Source organism: Eriocheir sinensis, chromosome 16, assembly GCF_024679095.1.
Source record: "Eriocheir sinensis breed Jianghai 21 chromosome 16, ASM2467909v1, whole genome shotgun sequence".
NCBI classification, from domain to species: Eukaryota; Metazoa; Arthropoda; class Malacostraca; order Decapoda; family Varunidae; genus Eriocheir; species Eriocheir sinensis.
Genome location: NC_066524.1, coordinates 20,150,635 through 20,171,012, shown reverse-complemented (window position 1 = coordinate 20,171,012; position 20,378 = coordinate 20,150,635). Strand labels below are relative to the sequence as shown.

At 46.3% G+C, this 20,378-nt stretch overlaps 2 protein-coding genes and 1 long non-coding RNA gene across 11 annotated transcripts in view; 2 read left to right on the top strand and 1 right to left on the bottom strand.

Moving 5' to 3' along the window:
* LOC126999509 (secreted frizzled-related protein 5-like) overlaps positions 1–9,665 on the top strand; it is a 59,606-nt gene extending 49,941 nt beyond the window's left edge. For 2 of the 8 annotated variants that reach the window (XM_050862158.1, XM_050862160.1), the window contains 3 exons: positions 4,444–4,518; positions 5,252–5,493; positions 5,802–9,665. In XM_050862158.1, coding sequence (XP_050718115.1) covers positions 4,444–4,518; positions 5,252–5,493; positions 5,802–6,266 — 782 coding nt within the window. In that variant the 3' untranslated portion in view covers positions 6,267–9,665. The remainder of the gene's footprint in view (positions 1–4,443; positions 4,519–5,251; positions 5,494–5,801) is intronic. The other 6 variants (XR_007753391.1, XR_007753390.1, XR_007753389.1 and 3 more) reach the window with 6 other exon arrangements.
* On the bottom strand, positions 3,047–3,611 carry LOC126999510 (uncharacterized). 2 transcript variants are annotated; one of them, XR_007753392.1, is made up of 3 exons: positions 3,464–3,611; positions 3,245–3,390; positions 3,047–3,171 (listed from the first exon to the last, which is right to left on the bottom strand). It is a non-coding gene; the product is annotated as an uncharacterized LOC126999510 (long non-coding RNA). The 2 variants fall into 2 exon arrangements; XR_007753393.1 differs by having other exon boundaries at positions 3,245–3,317; positions 3,464–3,601.
* A 749-nt stretch (positions 9,666–10,414) lies between the features above and the next one.
* Positions 10,415–15,486, top strand: LOC126999508 (uncharacterized). Its single transcript, XM_050862157.1, has 2 exons — positions 10,415–11,427; positions 14,714–15,486. Exons 1-2 carry the CDS (start codon positions 11,119–11,121, stop codon positions 14,891–14,893), a joined length of 489 nt encoding a protein of 162 aa, XP_050718114.1. The 5' UTR covers positions 10,415–11,118; the 3' UTR covers positions 14,894–15,486.
* The last annotated feature ends 4,892 nt before the right edge of the window (positions 15,487–20,378 follow it).

Below are 20,378 nucleotides of genomic sequence, written 5' to 3'. Positions count from 1 at the left end.
ACTTTCTTTCTTTCTTTCTTCCTTTCTTCCTACTTCTTTATTCCTTTCTTTATTCCTTTCTTCTTCTCGTTTATTTCTTACTGTACTTCCTTTACTACTACTACTACTACTACTACTACTACTACTACTACTACTACTACTACTACTACTACTACTACTACTACTATTACTACTACTATTTCTGCATCCTTACTAACCTTTCAATTCTCCATCTCATCGTATATACATTCTCACAGTGTCTAAAGCTCCTCTTACGGCAGCTTCCCACACTTGATCACTCTCCCAAGCCTCTTACTCTACCTCCTCCTTCATCATCTTCAACCCTGCCACTCATCCACCTTTCCCAGTCCCTTCAAGCTCTCATTCTCCACCTCCACACTCACCCAGACTCACTTCACACTCATACATACCCTTCCACACGTCGTTCCCGTCCCAATCCCTGACCTCAAGTGCCTCAAACCTTGCCAAAGAGCGATGTAACGGCCTCCCTCTGTGTGTCCCATAACCCACCAGCTTCTAACACTCACTCCTCCGCCGCGGCTCTGCTCAAATCCGACACCTTGGGCGCCGTGAAAGGAAAGCAAATGTTGGTTTAGTCAGGGCGAAGGAAGGCGATGATTGGGGGTTGGATTGTTTAGTGTGAGGTTTTGAAGAGGATTGGTTTGAGGTTTGTTTTGTATATACTGTCTTGTGTTGACGATAGAAAGATAGATAGAGTTTGATGGTTACATAGATACGTAGATAGATAGATAGATGATTACATAGGTAGATAAAGAGATAGATAGATTTATTAGCTGAGAGAGAGAGAGAGAGAGGAAAATAACATTGATAAAACTCGATTCAGGACAAAAAAAAAGGATTGTAGTTTTCTTATAGTTTTTTTTTGTTAATTATTCAGTCTCTTATAACCTTGATTTGTCCAGGTAAACAAACACACCTGTACGAGAGCGACTCACCTGTGCTTGAATTTCTAGGCCCACAGGTACAAATTCTCACTTTCGCTCTCGCTCGCTTGCTCTATCTCTCTCTCTCTACGACAATCTGTAACTTTGGTGATATACTCTCTCTCTCTCTCTCTCTCTCTCTCTCTCTCTCTCTCTCTCTCTCTCTCTCTCTCTCTCTCTCTCTCTTAAAAGTTTGGAACACACTCTTTTATGGACTTCTTCTCTTTTTTCTTTCTTTTTCATTCGATTTCTTTATTTTTGTTTCATTTTTTTCTTGTTTTCTTTTTCTTGCTTTCTTTTCTCTTGTTCTTGTTCTTCTTTTTCTTCTTGTTCTTCTTTTTATTTTTTTCTTCCTCTTCTTCGTCTTCCTCAAATCCTTCTTCAATCTCCTATCAACTCTTACACTTCATCCTTTTCCTCCTCCTCCTCTTCCTCCTCCTCCTCTTCCTCCTCCTCCTCCTCCTCCTCCTCCTCCTGTTCGTCTTCTTGAAAGGTCCTGAGTCGTGGGAAGCAGGAGAGAAAATACGATAACGAGTGTTGGAGAGTTTTGTGGCAATAAAAGTGTATTGAGGGAATGGAACCTCGCCAAGTTTGGGAGAGTTTGTTGACGGAGAGAGAGAGAGAGAGAGAGAGAGAGAGAGAGAGAGAGAGAGAGAGAGAGAGAGAGAGAGAGAGAGAGAGAGAGATCCCTTTTCTGGGCTTTGGAAATAGTTAAATCCCCATATTTTAAAACATTTCGAGTCCTAAGCTCCCATATTTAAGGCTTCCACAAGAGTTTGGGTGATTTCCTTGGGTAGTTTTATGACCCTGGTGGTAGACCGAACCTTCATCTGTAACACGAACCTAAAAAAAACACTGAATAGAACCCGACTGATCTCCTATTCGGCCGTTAGAAGTAGTTGATGCCAGGGGTGGACGCGTTTGACAATACTCGACCCGCTCCATAACATTGCAGTCCCCCCTTTCAACGCAGCATCCACCACCGTCTTCTCTAACACAGCCTCGCCTCAACCACCACCACCACCACCGCGGCTTCTTCCCGTCTCCGTTCAGTTCAAAGCAGACTGTAATCTTCAAAGCCTGGCCCCGCGTATTAGAACATATAACCTTGATGTGTTAAGGTCTCGCTACTAAGCCTGTCAGCGCCCGATCGAGGGGTGGAGGAGCCCGGTCAGTCGCGCGTGTGTTGTAGGGAAAAGATAAAATTAAGGGCATACTGTTGAAAATCGGGAATATAGGTAAAATTTGATTGGAGTATAAGAAGGAGAGATAAAATGTGTTGTTTCGTGGTGCAAAGCAGAGATGATTCCCAAGATGAGCCCCCAAGAGGTAGTAGTTAACCAGTCTTAGCAAATTTAATGAAACCGTGGATTGCAATATACCAGAAGGGATTTGAGATAGTTAGGGAGGTGGCGAGTGAGTGTAGCGACCAGAGATGATCCCCAAGATGAGCCCCCAAGAGGTAGTAGTTAACCAGTCTTAGCAAATTTAATGAAACCGTGGATTGCAATATACCAGAAGGGACTTGAGATAGTTAGGGAGGCGGCGAGTGAGTGTAGCGACGCGCCCCTGGTTGTATACTCCCCGTTATTATTTTTTTTTTTTCTACAGTAGAGGAAGCATTTCAAGGGCGCAAAAAAAAACAATAATGAAAAAAAAAGCCCGCTACTCACTGCCCCTACAAAGAGTCAAGAGAAGTGGCCGAAAGTTAGTGAGTGTAGCGACGCGCCCCTGGTTGTATGCTCCCGTTAGTTAGTTTTTTTTTAAAGTACAGGAAGCAGTTCAAGAAAAAAAAAAAAAGCCCGCTACTCACTGCTCCTACAAAGAGTCGAGAGGAGTGGCCGAAAGATAGGTCAATTTCGGGAGGAGAGGCGTCTTGATACCCTCCTCTTGTTGATGATGAAGGTGGAGAGAGGCGATAAAATGCGTTCTTTAGGAGCCCCGAGCATGCCTTCCCTCGCTCCCGTGGTATAAACTTGGGAATAATGGACTTAAGCGGCGCCGTGGTGGTGGTTAGCGCTCCTACCCGCTGGATCCTGCCCGCTCCGAGCCATGCATCCGCGGTCTGGGTGTGGGTAGTAGATATTGAGAGGCGGATGAGATAGCGCTACACATCCTTTTAAACCTTCCTTGTTACCCCTTCATCCCCTGCACCTTATAGATAGATAGATGGGTTAGCGCTACGCATCCTTTTAAACCTTCCTTGTTACCCCTTCATCCCCTGCACCTTATAGATAGATAGATGGGTTAGCGCTACACATCCTTTTAAACCGTCCTTGTTACCCCTTCATCCCCTGCACCTTATAGATAGATAGATGGGACAGCGCTACACATCCTTTTAAACCGTCCTTGTTACCCCTTCATCCCCTGCACCTTATAGATAGATAGATGGGAGAGCGCTTCACATCCTTTTAAACCTTCCTTGTTACCCCTTCATCCCCTGCACCTTATAGATAGATAGATGGGTTAGCGCTACGCATCCTTTTAAACCTTCCTTGTTACCCCTTCATCCCCTGCACCTTATAGATAGATAGGTGGACAGCGGCACACTACACCATTCCACCAATCCACCCCACCCTTCCAGCATCCACCTGTTTATCTGTGAAGGCCTGGGTTCGTTCGTTAACCCAAGTGGAGGAAAGGAGGAAGAAAAAAAGGAAGGTGGAGTGTGTGTAGCTACCTGTATTGCCCTTGTAAACTGCGCCGAGTTGTTAATACTATATACTTATGACTCGTTAATTTTTCATCATTATCAGTTATTTTAAGGGTGTGGATAAGAGATAGTCTGCGATATGTAGGAAGAACCATGGAGTGTGTGTAGGTACCTGTATTGCCCCTGTAAGCTGCGCCGAGTTGTTAATACTATATAATTATGACTCGTTAATTTTTCATCATTATTATTTATTTTAAAAACATGCAGGATAGACAAACAAATTAACATGATAACTTCCACAGTAGAGAGATCGTGTAGGTCTGTCAGTGAGCAAGGAATAAGGTCAAATAGATGAATACGTAACACTTTCAATCTAGAAATCATACGAATGGAAAAAAAATATGTAGGATAGACAAACAAATTAACATATTACTTCCACAGTAGAGAGATCGTGTAGGTCTGTCAGTGAGCAAGGAATAAGGTCAAATAGATGAATACGTAACAGACTTTCAATCTAGACATCATACGAATGGAAAAAAATAGGCAGGATAGACAAACAAATTAACAAGTATTCAGTTAGGTTCTGTTAGTGAGTGAGGGTTGAGTTATTTGGGTATTGAGTTAGTGAGGGTTAAGTTATAGTGAATCCAAGAGAAACTGGCGCATTGGGAGGATTCTGCGGGGGTCTCTCCTTCCGTACCACGCTGCCACATCTCTTGTCTCCAATTGTGGGATTAGCGTCAAGGTGTCAAGTGGACCACCATTAGCCTCAATTTATTTCCTCCTCCTCCTCCTCCTTCTCTCTTAATAATGGCCCACGTGAGTAAGCTGTTGTCTTGCCCGCAGATGAAGGGTGCCAGACCTGCAGCCCCGTGGAGACATACGAGAACATCTTAGACAACTACTGCCGGGCCGACCTGGGTGAGTGTGTGTGTGTGTGTGTGTGTGTGTGTGTGTGTGTGTGTGTGTGTGTGTGTGTGTGTATTTACCTAGTTGTAGTTTTACAGGGCCTGGGCTTACGCTCGTGTGGTCCCGTCTCCGTATCTGTATTTGTCCAACTTGTCCGTGTGTGTGTGTGTGTGTGTGTGTGTGTGTGTGTGTGTGTGTGTGTGTGTGTGTGTGTGTGTTGCATTTGCTTTGTATGTATAAGTAATTTCCCTTTATGTATGTTAACTTTTTGCTCCTAAGTTTAATCATGCATATAAGAACTACCGAATGTCTGTATGGCTGTTTACCTGTCTGTCTGTCTGTATATATTACCCTCTTTCTATATGCTCTTACGAATACTATCCATCTCTGTATGCTTCTATCTTATGGGCTTTGAATTACCTCTCTTTATCTTCTATATATACGTATTTCACTGTATATTCACTTAAATATATACAACACAACCTCTCTCTGTATATACATGGATCCCCTGCATGTATGTGAAGTGAGTAATCTATGGATGTATGTATATCTATGTGTATGTATGTATAACTCACTTTCTTTTCTTGTATACTATCTTATCTTCTCTGTCACTTGTACTCGTGTAATATAATCTGTGTGTATTTATGTATAACTCATTTTATTTTCTTGTATACTATCTTTATCTTCTCTGTCACTCGTATAATATAAAGAGTAAGAACCATCTAACACATTCTCCTCTTCGCAGTGATCAAGACCAAGGTTAAGAGGCAGCGTAAGGGCAAGCTGTACCTGAAGAAGTCCAAGCGGGTCTACAAGAACAGGGGAGGCGAGGAGGACCGCCGAGCTCTCCGCCGCCTCCGCTTCACCCTGACGGAGGAGGCTTCGTGCTGCAACCTCGCGCCCTCCAGGAAGTCGCACCTCATCATGGGCCGCCGCCAGGGCTCCACGTACATCCCCACCTTCGTCATGCTGTTCAAGAAGTCTAAGGCGAGTGCTGGGAAGGAGGAGGAGGAGGAGGAGGAGGAAGGGAGTATATTATGGGATGCAATTTAGCAGAGAGAGAGAATCATCGTTGTTAAATTCCTTTGCTTATTCATGACAGGCCAATAGACTCGTTGATAGCTCTTCCTCCTATGATACAAGCGTTCATATATACCTATTAATGACTAACTGAGCCTACAGCAAAACATAAGAACATTAGGAGTGTGAGAATACAAGTAAATAATCAGATAACTTTCTTACCGTCTTGAACCGAGTGTGACCCTTAACATCCTTGATGCCTCTTCCTCCTGCAGCCACTCCGCCAGGCCATGAAGACCTTCCGGCAGGGACTCAACTGTTCCGACCCCAACCTGATTACCAGCAACCTGGAGGGCACGACGCTGAGCCAGGAGCCGCAGGAGACCACCTCGGACGCCCGCCCCAGGAGCTCCGGCCGCTGCATCTCGCGGTGCCGCAAGAGGTGCCTCAAGAAGTGCAAGAAGACCCGTGGAACAAACTGCGCCGGGACCTGCGGGAAGACCTGCCGCGGGACGTGCCGCCGGCGAGCAGGGAGCAGCGGGCGGGGGCGTGGCAGGAGAGGCAGGGGAGGGAGTCGCCAGGGGGGTGGGGGGCGTCAAGGTGGTGGGGGTCGTCAGGGAGACCCCAACGCCCAGCTGCCTCGGGACGGCTCGCTGCCCCCGTGGGTCATGACCGATGAGATCACTAACTTTGCCCCGTCAGACATTGAGCGACCCCAGCCAGCCCAGGGGGAAAACTAACGCTGCCACAGCTGTCCACACAACCCCCTGGAGCATGGCCGAGGCGAGGCAGCCATGTAGGCGTGCCAGGGAGGGCATTCGCTGCGGGGTGACCAATGAATCATTCTTGAGGCTTTTAAAACCCGACGGCTGTGCACACACGCCCCATTGTTTGTGTGCCCAGCGACCAAAGTTAATTTCTTGAAACTGGCACCAGGTTTTGCATCACTCTCTGTCCACTTGGGTGTGTTTGTAGGTCTGTAGGCTTCCTCTCATTTAGTATTCATATCAGAGAAGAGCTACTCTGAAAAATATTGAGCTGAGGCATCTAATTGAACTACAGTCAAAATAATCATTTGTAAACATTCTTCAGATAAAAGTTTGTTTAGTACGCCCAAGCTCAGTATTCAGGAGCAGTTTGTGTCTTTGTAATATGTTTATCAATTTAAAGAATGGCTACAGACATGCTAACATTCCTCATTTTAGGAACGCAGAAAACAAATTCCCCTAAAATCAAATAAATTAGTCCTTGTAATGAAATGTAGTGAGGAAAAATATTTATATTGTCACTCATTCACATGGAAAGACTAAACCCACTCCAAGGAGTCACTTGCTAAGTAGTTTTGCAGGTGTTGCGTATTTATCTCGCCTCCGCAATTTTTGAGTCACGGCAACAAATACTCAAACTCTAAGTTTACATTTTTACTTCACATGAGAATTACAAGCTGCGGAAAGTAATCCACTTAGTCCCCAACCCGCTGGCTGTCCGGCGCCAGCAGTGTATATATCTCCATGTATATAAGAGAAGACTTTAAGGTAGTGAAGCCACAGGGCATGTAGAGGGCGTGGGGGGCGTGGCAGGGTGGTGGGAGTGGCGGGGTCCAGCTGACACGCCCTCTTAATGTAGTGGTTAGTTGTCTAAGCAAACACCGCGAGTCTTTGGGATGCGAAAGTTTGGAAACGAAACCCAGACAGTGATTCTCGAGTGCCATTGTCCCTTAAATGGCTGTTTCAGGAGACGGTAAAGTAGAAGCAGAGTTAAAGAGATACAGAATGGATTTTGACAACAGCGGCTGCATCCTAAATATAAAACAAAAAATTGAAGATGACGTCCCAGAAGAATGAATAAGACTCGCGGCGTTGAATCTTAACTTACACATAAAACAGAGAAGAAAATGTTCACTTTCATTTGCATTCACATTACCGTCACATTGATGTCACCGTCACTGCATTGAACGGCATAGTCATGGTAATACTATAGCGTGCGTGTGTGTGTGTGTTTGTTTGTGTTATCATTATTATTATTATTATTATTATTATTATTATTATTATTATTATTATTATTATTATTATTATTATTATTATTATTATTATTATTATTATTATTATTATTATTATTATTATTGTTGTTGTTATTGTTATCATTATCATTTTCATTAGTGTAATTGGTGTCATTATATATATACTACAGTTGATATTACTTTTAATATTCATAGAAGTTATTATTACTGTAATCATTGTTGGTGTGGTCACTGCATTTTCTTCTTTTGTTTCTTTCTTTCTTTCCTTCTTTCTTTCTTTTGTCCTTTCTTTCTTTCCTTCCTTCCTTCTTTCTTTCTTTCTTTCTTTCTTTCTTCCTTTCTTCCTTGCTTTCTTTTTTTTGTTCTTTTTTTAATTCATTTTTCGTTCTTCTTTTTCTTCTTCTTCTTCTTCTTCTTCTTCTTCTTCTTCTTCTTCTTCTTCTTCTTCTATTTCTTCTTTTTCTTCTTCTTCTTCTATTTCTTCTTTTCTTCTTTTTCTTCTTCTTCTTCTACTTCTTCTTCTTCTTCTTCTTCTTCTACTTCTTCTTCTTCTTCTTTTTCTTCTTCTTCTATCTTTCCTTCTTCACATCAATATTACCACCATCAGCACCATTAAATTCACCATTACAAATTGTCAAACTACCATTATTATTATTATTATTATTATTATTATTATTATTATTATTATTATTATTATTATTATTATTATTATTATTATTATTATTATTATTATTATTATTATTATTATTATTATTATTATTATTATTACTCTTATCATTCTTGTCATCCTCATCATTATTATCGTAAGCATCACCCTCTGTGTTTCCGTAGCTAAGTGTCTGAAGGTGTAATGTATCCGCCTCTCTACTCTTAATTTAGCTCCTATTATAGTCGACACAAATGTTAAGTCTGTTCGGGTGGGGCAAGAACCTCCTCACAGCTCTGCCACATCACGCATTCGGTTCCCACGGTAACTACTTCCACAGGCCGAGAAGCCGAGCCCATTAAGAGGGAGCCTGCCTGACCTGACAACACCTAACACTTGGCCGTAAAAATGATTGCTCAGGCGGATTCACTTAATTGGGCTGATGTCAACTCCACCAATTATACCTCCATGGCCGAGAAGGAGATCGGTCGGGTTGTAATGTGTGTGTGTTTTAGGTTCACGGTATAGAAGAAGGGTCAGACTACCACCAGGGTCATAAAACTACCCCTGGAAATGATGCCCCTCGCACAACTCCTACGAAAGTCTTGTCAAATATGTGTGTTTTAGGTTCACGACATAGAAGAAGGGTCAGACTACCACCAGGGTCATAAAACTACCCCTGGAAATAATGCCCCTCACAACTCCTACGAAAGTCTTGTCAAATATATGTTTTTTAGGTTCACGGTATAGAAAAAGAGTCAAACTACCACCAGGGCCATAAAACTACCCCTGAAAATGATGCCCCTCACAACTCCTACGAAAGTCTTGTCAAATATGTATGTTTTAGGTTCACGACATAGAAGAAGGGTCAAACTACCACCAGGGTCATAAAACTACCCCTGGGAATGATGCCCCTAGCACAACTCCTACGAAAGTCTCGTCAAATATGTGTTTTTTTAGGTCATGGGACAGAGGAAAGGTCTAACTACCACCAGGGTCACTAAACTACCCAAAAAAATGACCCAAGCTTTTATGAAAGCCTTTTTAAATACGTGAACTTGGGCGGCGAAATGTCTAAGAAAATGACCCTCAGTAAGATTTGGCAACGCTGTGGCCAGGGAATTCCCCGAAGCGCTCCGCCCAAACTGACTTGACAGCCGAGTCTGACTATAGAGATAAACATGTTGATATAAGTGTATCGTAAGCAGGCTTATCATTGTCATAACTGTCATGTATTCCTTTATGTAACGTGTGTGTGTGTGTGTGTGTGTGTGTGTGTGTGTGTGTGTGTGTGTGTGTGTGTGTGTGTGTGTACTATACGTATACACACAGGTGAGAGAGAGAGAGAGAGAGAGAGAGAGAGAGAGAGAGAGAGAGAGAGAGAGAGAATTCCTCCCTATATAGCTGTCCCGATGAGCGAGGCCGCGTGTGACTGTATCTTGTGGCTGGCGATAAAATGCTAACCTTAGGAGACGCCGCTTGTTTCCTTCACACCACCACGGGGCGCCTGGGAAGGGGGACTAATCTATGTACTAGTGGGGGAACCTTTCTTGGGTGTTACGAGGTGACTAGCAAGGTGAATGACGTGCCGTGTTCCCGTATATGATTGAGGGAAGGTGCATTACGTTTTTTTTTTTATTTATTTTATTTTTATTTTTATTTTTTTTTTACAGCAGAGGAGACAGAGCAAGGGCGTAAAAAAAACATAATAATGAAAAAAAAAGCCCGCTACTTACTGCTCCTGAAAATGATCAATACTGATGAAGAGAGAGAGAGAGAGAGAGAGAGAGTTGGTTAAAAATGCTGTAATAAGCCTCAAACATTTAAGAAGTCATAAAAGGGACCCCCTCCCCCCGCCTCCCCGCCTCCCCCTCTAATTACACCCACGCCACGTAAATCCCGCTGCGAGCATTCTTAAACTATAAAAAAATAGCAGTTTAAAATGCCTTGACGAAAATAACCAGCACGAAAGAGAAAGTTGTTAGAAAATACCTTGAGCTTCAGGCAATCCACCAAACACACAAATGAACGGACGCAAACAAACAAACAGCCGCGAGAAAACAGGAAGTCAAAACGCAACAAGTGTGGCGACGCGGCCGACCCGAAGGTGGTGATCGTCGCCTCAAACCTTTAATTGCACAGAGAGCGAACGGGGGCATGTGAAAGATAGATAAAGATAGATAGATAGATAGATAGATTGAGAGAGAGAGAGTGTGTGTATGTGTGTGTGTGTGTGTGTGTGCAGGTGTTGGCCACCAATTAACGAGGCTTAAATATGGGGCGATCACTCCTGGCGGTGGCGCGAGAGACCCCCACGCATGACCTCCCTCAGTGTGACCTGACCCAGAGCGGTCGTTGATGGAGAGACCAATGCAATGTGCAGACACAAGTAGACAGAAACGTAGACCAAACACAGACGCAGAAAGATAATCGTGTAAAATGATCTTTCCTCTCCCCCGTCAGGGTTATCGGGTCTACACAACATTATCGGACTGAGTCACGCGGGGCTGAAGTCCATCCCACCCCGAGGCGTGGCAGGGAGTCAAAGTTCCAGGTGGTGCCAGGCAAGCAGATGTGTGCACGACGCCCTCATTATGGCCGACGAGTGAAGAAAACAAAATAACTGTGCACACGGCCCCATGATCACTTACCGAGAGGGGGCGAGGAGCTAGGGAGGACAGACGCCGTTAACTAAACTGTAAACATGCACTTGGGGAGGCCTGATCTTACTGACTTACTGTGCCAAAGCTAATGTACTTAAAAGCATAATTGGTGCACTGAAGATACCGAGGCGTTGAGTGGGCCGGGGGAGAGGGACGCTGTGTGGGTGGGTGTAGATGGGAGGGTCAGGTGGGGGTGGGATGGTGGTATAGCGCGCGGTATTTCTCCCTCAGTAGCCAACCAGCGGATACACGACTCAAAGCAGATGGCGGAGTCCCTCACCTTGCTAACCTGTGTAGACGAGGGGCTGCGGAGGGGCGTGCAGCGAGCCCAGGAAGACGCCGTGACCTCGAGGCGACACGCAAGCACCTACGAGACATTTCAGGCGGAGGATGCGGGTTCAGGAGACCGTCGGAATGAGAAAGAGGAGGACACAACAGTCGGGTGTTCCCCTGGGGCGCTCTTCCGTCGTTTGGGCTGGATGCTGACGGGGAGGGAGAAAGATGACGAGTCGCTGCCCTTGACGGAGAGACGCAAGCTGTCCACGCCGACCTGCCGCCTGCAAGTCATGAGGGTAAGAGGTGTTGAGGTTTTCGCCGTGTCCATTCTTGTAGCGGAGGTCTTTTCTGTGTTCCTCTTCTTGTGAGCATTAGTTAGGGGGCAGTACTAACGCCCTGCCCGGCCTAGAGGAGTGTATAAGGGCAGTTAGGTCTTCGCTGTGTCCATTCTTGTAGCGGAGGTCTTTTGTGCGTTCCCCTTCTTGTGAGCATTAGTAAGGGGTCAGTACTAACGCCCTGGTCGGCCTAGATGCGTGTGTAAGGGCAGTTAGGTCTTCGCTGTGTCCATTCTTGTAGCGGAGGTCTTTTCTGTGTTCCCCTTCTTGTGAGTCTTGGTGAAGGGTCAGTACTAACGCCCTGCCCGGCCTAGATGCGTGTATAAGGGCAGTTAGGTCTTCGCTGTGTCCATTCTTGTAGCGGAGGTCTTTTGTGCGTTCCCCTTCTTGTGAGCATTAGTTAGGGGTCAGTACAAATGCTCTGCCCGCCTAGTAGTAGAGGTTTTAGTTTCTTCCCCTTCTTGTAGCGGAGGTCGTTTCTGTGGTTCTTTTAACAGGTAATTGCTTCCGTAGTCGCGCTCAGGTTTTCCTGGTGAATAGGTCTTGCTTTAAGGACGAGAATCACCAGGAAAACCGTCGATTAATGCCTCAATATGCTGTGGGATGGAGGGACGGATGGAGCCAACGTAGGAGGAAGCGTTCCGTAGGGTCATTATATAGGACACATCTGAAGGGCAAAAGCAAAAAGATAAAGGTGGAAATAGAACCAGAGCGACCAGACGAATACATATTGTGACTCATTGGCATAGCGATATATAGTGTAGTTTCGGAAGACTTGTCAAACATCACTTCTCTTTTTGGACACTCCTTTGACCTCTATTCAGGAGCAGTAAGTAGCGGGCTTTTTTTATATATTTTTCTTTACGCCCTTGTACTGTCTCAGCTGTAAAATAAATTAAAAGTCTCTCAATGATGCTCACACACTCACTCTGCTCTCTTGCCCTCCCTTCATCCCCCCCCCCCACCCCACTTCCCCCTCTCCTACTTCTCCCGCCCCTCCGCCAGTGATTAAACGCAGGCATCACATACGCACGCACTCATCCCAAGGTCTTCAAGGACGAATCTTCTTCTTCCCGTATGATTTGTGACGTTTCATGCAGTCCGTTGCAGTCTTCATGATTTTCGATGTATGAAAATGGAGAGAGAGAGAGAGAGATAGAGAGAGAGAGAGAGAGAGAGAGAGAGAGAGAGAGAGAGAGAGAGAGAGAGAGAGAGAGAGAGAGAGAGAGAGAGAGAGAGAGAGAGAAAAAAAAATCAACCCTGAAATTCGTGGGTGACCATAAAGAAAAAATATACCGTACCACACCAAACCTTCCCTCTACATGTACTAATTATTGTCAGTGGATTATGGGAGTCTTAAAAAGTTTGATTGACAGTAGGAATATAGAAACCTAACAAGTATAGAATAGACTGAAATGGAGCTGTACGTAGTTGAAGAAATTGCATGCTAGTAGGTTTTGGACGACAGAAATGAAGGTAAAAGAGAATTGATAAAATAAAAATGAAAAGAGAGAGAGAGAGAGAGAGAGAGAGAGAGAGAGAGAGAGAGAGAGAGAGAGAGAGAAAGATAGTAAGGAGCGGCGAGTAGCTTGCTTTTTTTTTGTATTCTTTTTATTGTCTTTGAGTCGTGTCCTCTGATGTAAAAAAAAAATAATAAAGTGTCAGGTAGAGAAAGAGACAGAGGAAGCACTCGTTAACTCGGCAGCAGCGGGTATCATGTTTTTTAAAGGCCCCTCTAAGCGAATTAATTAATGAGAAAAAATCATCACTCAAGCACACCATTTCATAATATATATTGAAACACTTGTGATCAGTTTATGTATCATCTATTTTGGGGGGTTTATATCATGGCACAAATTTGGCCCGTCGCTGGTACCGGGTTAATCTCCCTTCTGGCATCCCAAGTTTCGTTATCTCTTCAGGCAAACACCCCGTTGTCTTATTATACAGAACCCCCCCCCTCCCCCACCCCCCCATTGCCAGATTGGTATCCACTGAGTCTCCTATTTACCGGGTTTTGACGCTTAACTATCCCTAAAACACATCTGAAATTAACCGTTGTGATGCTAACTACAAATAAATCTCGCTATTGTGGCCCAGGAGAGAGTTTTTAGGTTGGAAATTGATATATATAATAAGCTGGGTAGGGGAGTCTGGCACCGTTGCCCCCCCCCCCCCCCCAACCGCACCCCCCACGCCCACCCTCAGTGATAAACTAACCACGATCATGCCAACGTGACGGATATGAACACCGCCGCCACGCGTATCTCCATCCCATGCCCTGAACTTTAATCTTTATACGAGAAGTTACACGTTACATTAATTCTGTATATAAAAAAACCAGCACGAATTTAGGCTAAAGTGTGTGTGATTAACGATTATGAAAAACTGGGCAGCTGGGGTGTACATAATTTGATGGGAAGTTTGGAATCGAGGTTGGATACGTGTGTGGAGAGAGAGGGAGAGGGAGGGAAGGGAGGCAGATGACGAGCAACCGATCCTTGTGTGTGAATAGGGACACGGCAGGGCTGAGGACAGAAGCAGAACATAAAGACAGAGGCCGGGTAGAATAGGGGATAGGACACGAAACACTAGACAGGCAAGGAAAGGGACAGGGCAGGGGTGGTAGTGAGACAGGGCGGGGCGGAGTAGGGACAGGACATAATATAGCAGACAGGGTTGAACAGGATAGACAAAAAGAGGGAAATGGAACATAATAGGGTTGAATACTTAGGCAGGGAGGCAGGTATAGGATCAGATAGGCAAGGAAAGGGATAGGGCAGGATGGTAGTGAGACAGGACATAATATAGCAGACAGGGTTGAACAGGATAGACAAAAAGAAGGAAATGGAACAGAATAGGGTTGAATACTAAGGCAGGGAGGCAAGTATAGGTTCAGATAGACAAGGAAAAGGACACAGTAGGGTTGAGAAGAGAGGTTTGGCAGGGTATCAGGGGTAGGTTAAAGGGTAGAGCAGCAGGCAGGGATGACTAGGGAAGGAAGAATACCTTTTATATGTAGAGGATAAATATTGGCTACAGCTGTTGGTAATTATATAACTGCGTGCATCCTCCCTCTCCTTCCTTCACATGTATCCCTCCTTTCCCTCCCTCACCTCGTTTATTTTTGAGTGTATAGTTTTAAATGTCTTGTGTATTATCTCTTTTTCTTAATCGTTTGCTCCTTCCCTCTCTCTCTATCTTAACACTCCTTATCACCTCACTAACCTGTCCCTTTCCCTTTCAGTACCTGCCGGAGGTCATACGTTACCTGGCCTTGGGGTCGGCGCGGCAGGTGAAGAAAGCTGGGTCATGGCTGGTGGTGGGCCTGAGGGATTACGCAACCCACGGGGGCTTCACGTACCCCATCGATGTTCACGTCTCGCCCAGTACCTCTCAAGCTGCCTTCTGGGTGTCTGTGCTGTGACCCGACTCGTGCAACCCCGCCTAGTCACCTCCGTCTACCTCTATCCTCAACCTTCCTCTATTTGTGCCCTATTCCTTCCCTGTTGTCTAATGTTCTACCTAAAGTCCACCTCCACCCACCTCCACTCAACTCCACATCACCACCCCATCCTACCTCATATCTTAGTTTACACTCTCGCCCCTTCTAACTCCTCTTGCATAAATCTCACCATCCCCAAAGTCCACCTCCACCCACCTCCACTGAACTCCACACCACCATCCTATCCTACCTCATATCTTAGTTTACATTCTCGCCCCTTCTAACTCCTCTTGTATAAACCTCACCACCCCCAAAGTCCACCTCCACCCGCCTCCACTCAACTCCACACCACCATCCTATCCTATCTCATATCTAAGTTTACTCTCTCATCTTTACCTCACCTCATCCGCAGACCTATTTCAGTCCACCGTTTCTCTTCCTTTTCCCTTCCTCCTCCTCCTCCTTCTCTTATTACCTACGTCTTTCTACTCTCGTTTAGTTTTTTGTGTGTATAGTTTTAAATGATAAGGATAAGTCAGATCTGTAGACATAACAAATATATACGTACCACATTATCGTATGCTTCTTTCCCTTTATTATTGTAAGCTCACATCGTCGTATATTCAAGATTGACGTACGTGTGTGAGTGAAGGAGAGGTTGTATGTGTGTATGGGTACTTGTATATATGTGAAAAGTATATATTATTAAAGTTTGAGGCTTTTAATACCTTTTCTGGGTCATGGGGGAGACTTGGACCATAGAGTTTGTTACAGAAGGCAAGTTAAGTACGATAATTCATCCAGCGATCGTCATTTGTTAACAGTATTGACAGCCCCGTACATCCAGACATTCAAATACTACGTCTAATACAACTAAACACTAAATATACCCCCAGAAAACGCCTAACACAGATCATATTTACGTTTATCAAGTGTATTTAGCAAGTATTTCAAAGGAACTAATAAAATGATTTTCCATTAGTATTCGTATTTAAATCAGGTTAAAAAAATACATAACTTACAACTACTAAATATATCCCAAAACGATTAACACGGATCATATTTACGTTTATCAAGTGTATTTAGCAAGTATTTCAAAGGGGGACGGAATTAAACTATCACCGATTTTCACTAGTATCGTATTCAGAGTTAAATATTTAAATAACACCCCTAAGACAACTAAATATATCCCAAAACGATTAACACATATCATATTTACGTTTATCAAGTGTATTTAGCAAGTATTTCAAAAGGGGGATGGAAACTATCACCGATTTTCACTATTATATTCAAAGTTAAATATTATACACCTAAGACAACTAAATATATATCCCAAAACGATTAACACGGATCATATTTACGTTTATCAAGTGTATTTAGCAAGTATTTCAAAAGGGGGACGGAAACTATAGCCAATTTCAATCAATCAATCAATCGTATTCTTTTCAACCGGCCACTAGCGAAAGGACTTAGCAGCGTTGCCAAATTATCGTACTCAGCGCATTGCATTTTCCTAGTTTCTGAGCGATAACTCTAGCAAAAAAGAGCGACAACCATCACTCTTTAACAGTTTCAACGATAACTTTAATTTTCTATCGTTGTTTGTGTGATTACGACGGTCTTGGAGCCTAAAAATGATAATTGCAATGCTCAGAGTGCGACAATTTGGGAACGCGGGGACAGAGGGACTTGAGGGAGGGGGCGAATGACGGGTGACCCACTGGTGTATTTCTCTGTTTTTTGCGGTTATTACCCAAACGCGTTGACTCTAGTGCACGAGTGTGTGACATGAGTGTCTTGCGTGTGTGTTGAAGGCGTGGACACCCCCTACAGAGGACAGGAGGGCGTGGGAGAGGCGTGGCGAGGGCGTGAAGACGGGGACTTGGACGAGACAACGGAAGGTAAGCTAAGCGGTTGTTTACACTCATGTTGTTACGCGTGGAGGATTTAAATGTCCCGCCTATAGACCGTGATTTCTCAGTGATTTATGTGGATTTATGTACTTTTTACACTGTTGGTGGTGGCTATATATGTGTGTGTATTGGGTGTTGACAATCCGAGAATGGGACTGCCAAGTTGATAAGGTAGAAATTGGAGAGTAGGGTCAGTTGCATTTCGAAAGGCATACCGATCCCGACGCCCATATCGCCGCTGCGTCATCTTGCTCTGTGACGGCAAGTGGACGAAAACGTACCACTCCTGAACCCGCCGCACACGACTTTGAGGCTGCACCGCATCGACTCTCCGCTCCATCTGCTGACCTTTTCGCCGACCTAAGGAACACTGTAAAGGAGAAACTGCGAGGTTGCCCTCATTCAACCCGCCGCCCTTCCGCCGGTCCCCGGGATTGAAGTCGGACGAACGAACGCTCAACTTACTAAATAAATGCGCTGGATTCTGCGGCGACCGAACACCAATAGCAACTACGGGCGACGGCAACTGTTTATTTAACGCTGCGTCCATCGCGATCACGGGAGATGAATCGTTGGCACTGGAACTCCGAGTCCGGTGTGGTCTGGAACTCTTTATTATGCAGACCACCACAAGTCAACCGTCAATCAGGTAAGCGGAACTGGATGTGCAAGTTTTGCCGACCAAACAAGCGCAAGGAAAAGGTAATGATTCCTGAAAATTCTTTCTGTAAATGTTTCCATAAAATTTTCAACATTATTCAACTTTCTAAGTTTGCAGCAGAATACTTAACATTAAAGGGGAACTATGTGAAAAGGAGCGAAAGACCGGTTTATATTTTTCACGAGTTAAGTTGACGATCAGAAATTCCGCCTCTGCAACGGCTCCTATTTGCCTCTTTTTCTCTCCTTCTTTTTTCTTTTTTCATGCAGTTTCCTTATTGTTCTTTATGCTTCTTCAATACATGTATCTTTAAACGAGTGAATGGTGGGCGTATACGTTTTCTCTTCAAGCCAAGAGGAAGAAAATGGAGGTTTAGCATAGACTTAACTGAAATATATATGACTGCGACATGGAGGAAATAAGATAAGGGAGGCAGGAGGAATGGAGAAGGTATAATTATGCATTTGTAGAAGAGAGAGAGAGAGAGAGAGAGAGAGAGAGAGAGAGAGAGAGAGAGAGAGAGAGAGAGAGAGGTCCGTGGAGGAAGAGGAGGAGGAAAAGAGATGAAGGAAAGTAAGATAGAGAGGAGGAAAAAAGGAAAGGAGGGAACTAATTTAAAGGAAGAGTGAGACAGGAGGAATGGAGAGAGAGAGAGAGAGAGAGAGAGAGAGGAGGAAAAGAGATGAGGGAAAGTAAGATAGAGAGGAGGAAAAGAGGAAAGGGGTAGAATGCAGTATGACCAGTCGTGAGGAAGACAAACTGCGTAAGATAAGGAGGAGGAAGAGGAGGAAGGAAGAGGAGTGATTTAAGAAGGTATGTGTTACTGATATTAAAGGTAAAGTTAAGGGTATATACTATAGCTACGCGTGGCCTCAGTGCTCGCTTTTGTAACATTGACCCTTAGAATAGTGACATCGGGTTTATCATAGTCTACCATTTCAGTTTACGGTTTTCTGTTTCTGAGGAGGAAGAAGAGGAGGAGGAGGAGGAGGGAAGAGAAAAAAAATGCTGGTATGTATGATTTTTTTTTTATATTTTCCTTGTTTTGTTTTTTGTATCGAGAGAGAAAGAGAGAGAGAGAGATATGATGGGGTGAAGGGTGGGAGATGATGGGATGAATTTCTGATGAGGTGAAGGGAGAGAGAGAGAGAGAGAAAAGCACACCCCAGCCTCACTCCCTTACCCCCCCACTCATCTTCTACGCCCCCCTCCCTTCCCCCTCCCCCTCCCTTACGTCTCTAATTCGTCCTCTCGTAAATTAGAATGAGATAAAGTCTAGGGAAGGAGGGGGAGGGGGCGTAGGAACAAGGTCATTATGAAGGAGATGAGCCAGGGGGTGCGGGGGGGGGGGGGGGGTTGCAAGGACGGAGGAGGTGATGCTGTGGTGGAAGGGGGGATGGATGGAGGGTGAGGGGGTAGGGGGGTAGGGGGGTAGGGGAATGTAGCGGACGGGGAAATGGTTGAGGAAGGACACAGTGGGACATGTAGGGAAGGAGGGGGAGGGACTTGTGATGTGGTGATGTTGGGGCCGTGCGCGGCGGGGCGGGTTACCGGGGGCATGGGGGGGTAAGGGCGGGGGTAAATGGGTACTGGTGGACTATATTTAGGAAAGGCTGAGTAGGATAACATGGAGGGTGTGACACGCAGAAGGGAGACACACGTGAAGGACGCGGCGGTGACGGGGGAGGGGGCGGGGCGGGGCGGAATATGCATAGGTCACGGAAGGTGATTATGGGTACTGGTGGAAGGGATTGGGAAAGGGCACGGTCGGCAGGACGCGGAGGGTGGACGCTTGGAGCAAGACGCAAGGCATGGCAGGGCAGGCGTGGGGCGGTGCTGGCCGGGCGGGGCGGGGCGCTGGCCGGGGACCAAGCATCGGCCATGGAGGACTCCGCGTCCTTGGCCAAGGCCTCGCCGCGCCCCGGACCCCCGCTGCGGCCAGGCGCGTCACGGCCCCCCGCCGCCCCCCGCCGCCGCCACCAATCACGGCGTCGCTTGCTGCCGGCGGGCCAGTGGCGGCTTGCGACACAAACGCATCCTGGTGGAAAGAGGTCAATGAACAGGCAACAATGAGGCTGTGCCCGGCGGCGCGGCGCCCTTGTGTCCCGCGGCGGAAGGGCGACGGTGCCTCTCCCCCCACAGGCCCTGCCCCCCGGGTGCCGCCCCCCCTCCTGCCGGAGAGAGTGGCTCCTTTTGGGCAGCGCGGCACAGCACGGCCGCGGCCGCTAAGGAAGAACGAACCCGGCCTAACGGGATCACTTTTACCCCAGGGAGTCCTGCCCCCCAGGCCTGCCCGCCCGCCCTCCCCCACCCCCTCCCCACCACCGCCGCAACTCACCACAACCTCCGCGCCACCCCATCGCTGCCTCCCCCTCCGCCGCCCTCCCTCCTACTCCCGTCGGGTCACCGCCACGCACCTGCTCGGAAATTCCAGGTCATTACAGCGTCATTGCGGCGCGGGGCGTGAGGCGGCGGCGGGGCGGGGCGGGGCGGTGCAGGGGGAACAGTGGCCTGAATACCCCGGGGGGAATCTGGTGGCACCCCTGAGTGGGTCACCCTTACCCTCTCGCCCCGCTCTTGCCCCGCTTGTGCCCCGCCGCGGCCTGGGGCACCTCGGGGCGGCAGGACACGGACTTTCTCCGCGGCACAGATCGCGGCTGTATGGGCCGGGGGCAGGGCACGGGGGAAGGGGGGGGGGGGGCGCTGCGCTGCCCCGCTGACGTCCACTTTCTAATCAGCGGTTGTTGGGGGCTGTTTCCTGCGCGGGGAGGTGGGGGGGGGGCGACCAGGTGTGTGCAGCCCCCCCTTGCTCTCTCTCTCTCTCTCTCTCTCTCTCTCTCTTTACGTAGAAAGCATCACATTTCACTCATTCTTTTACTCTTTCATTCGCCTT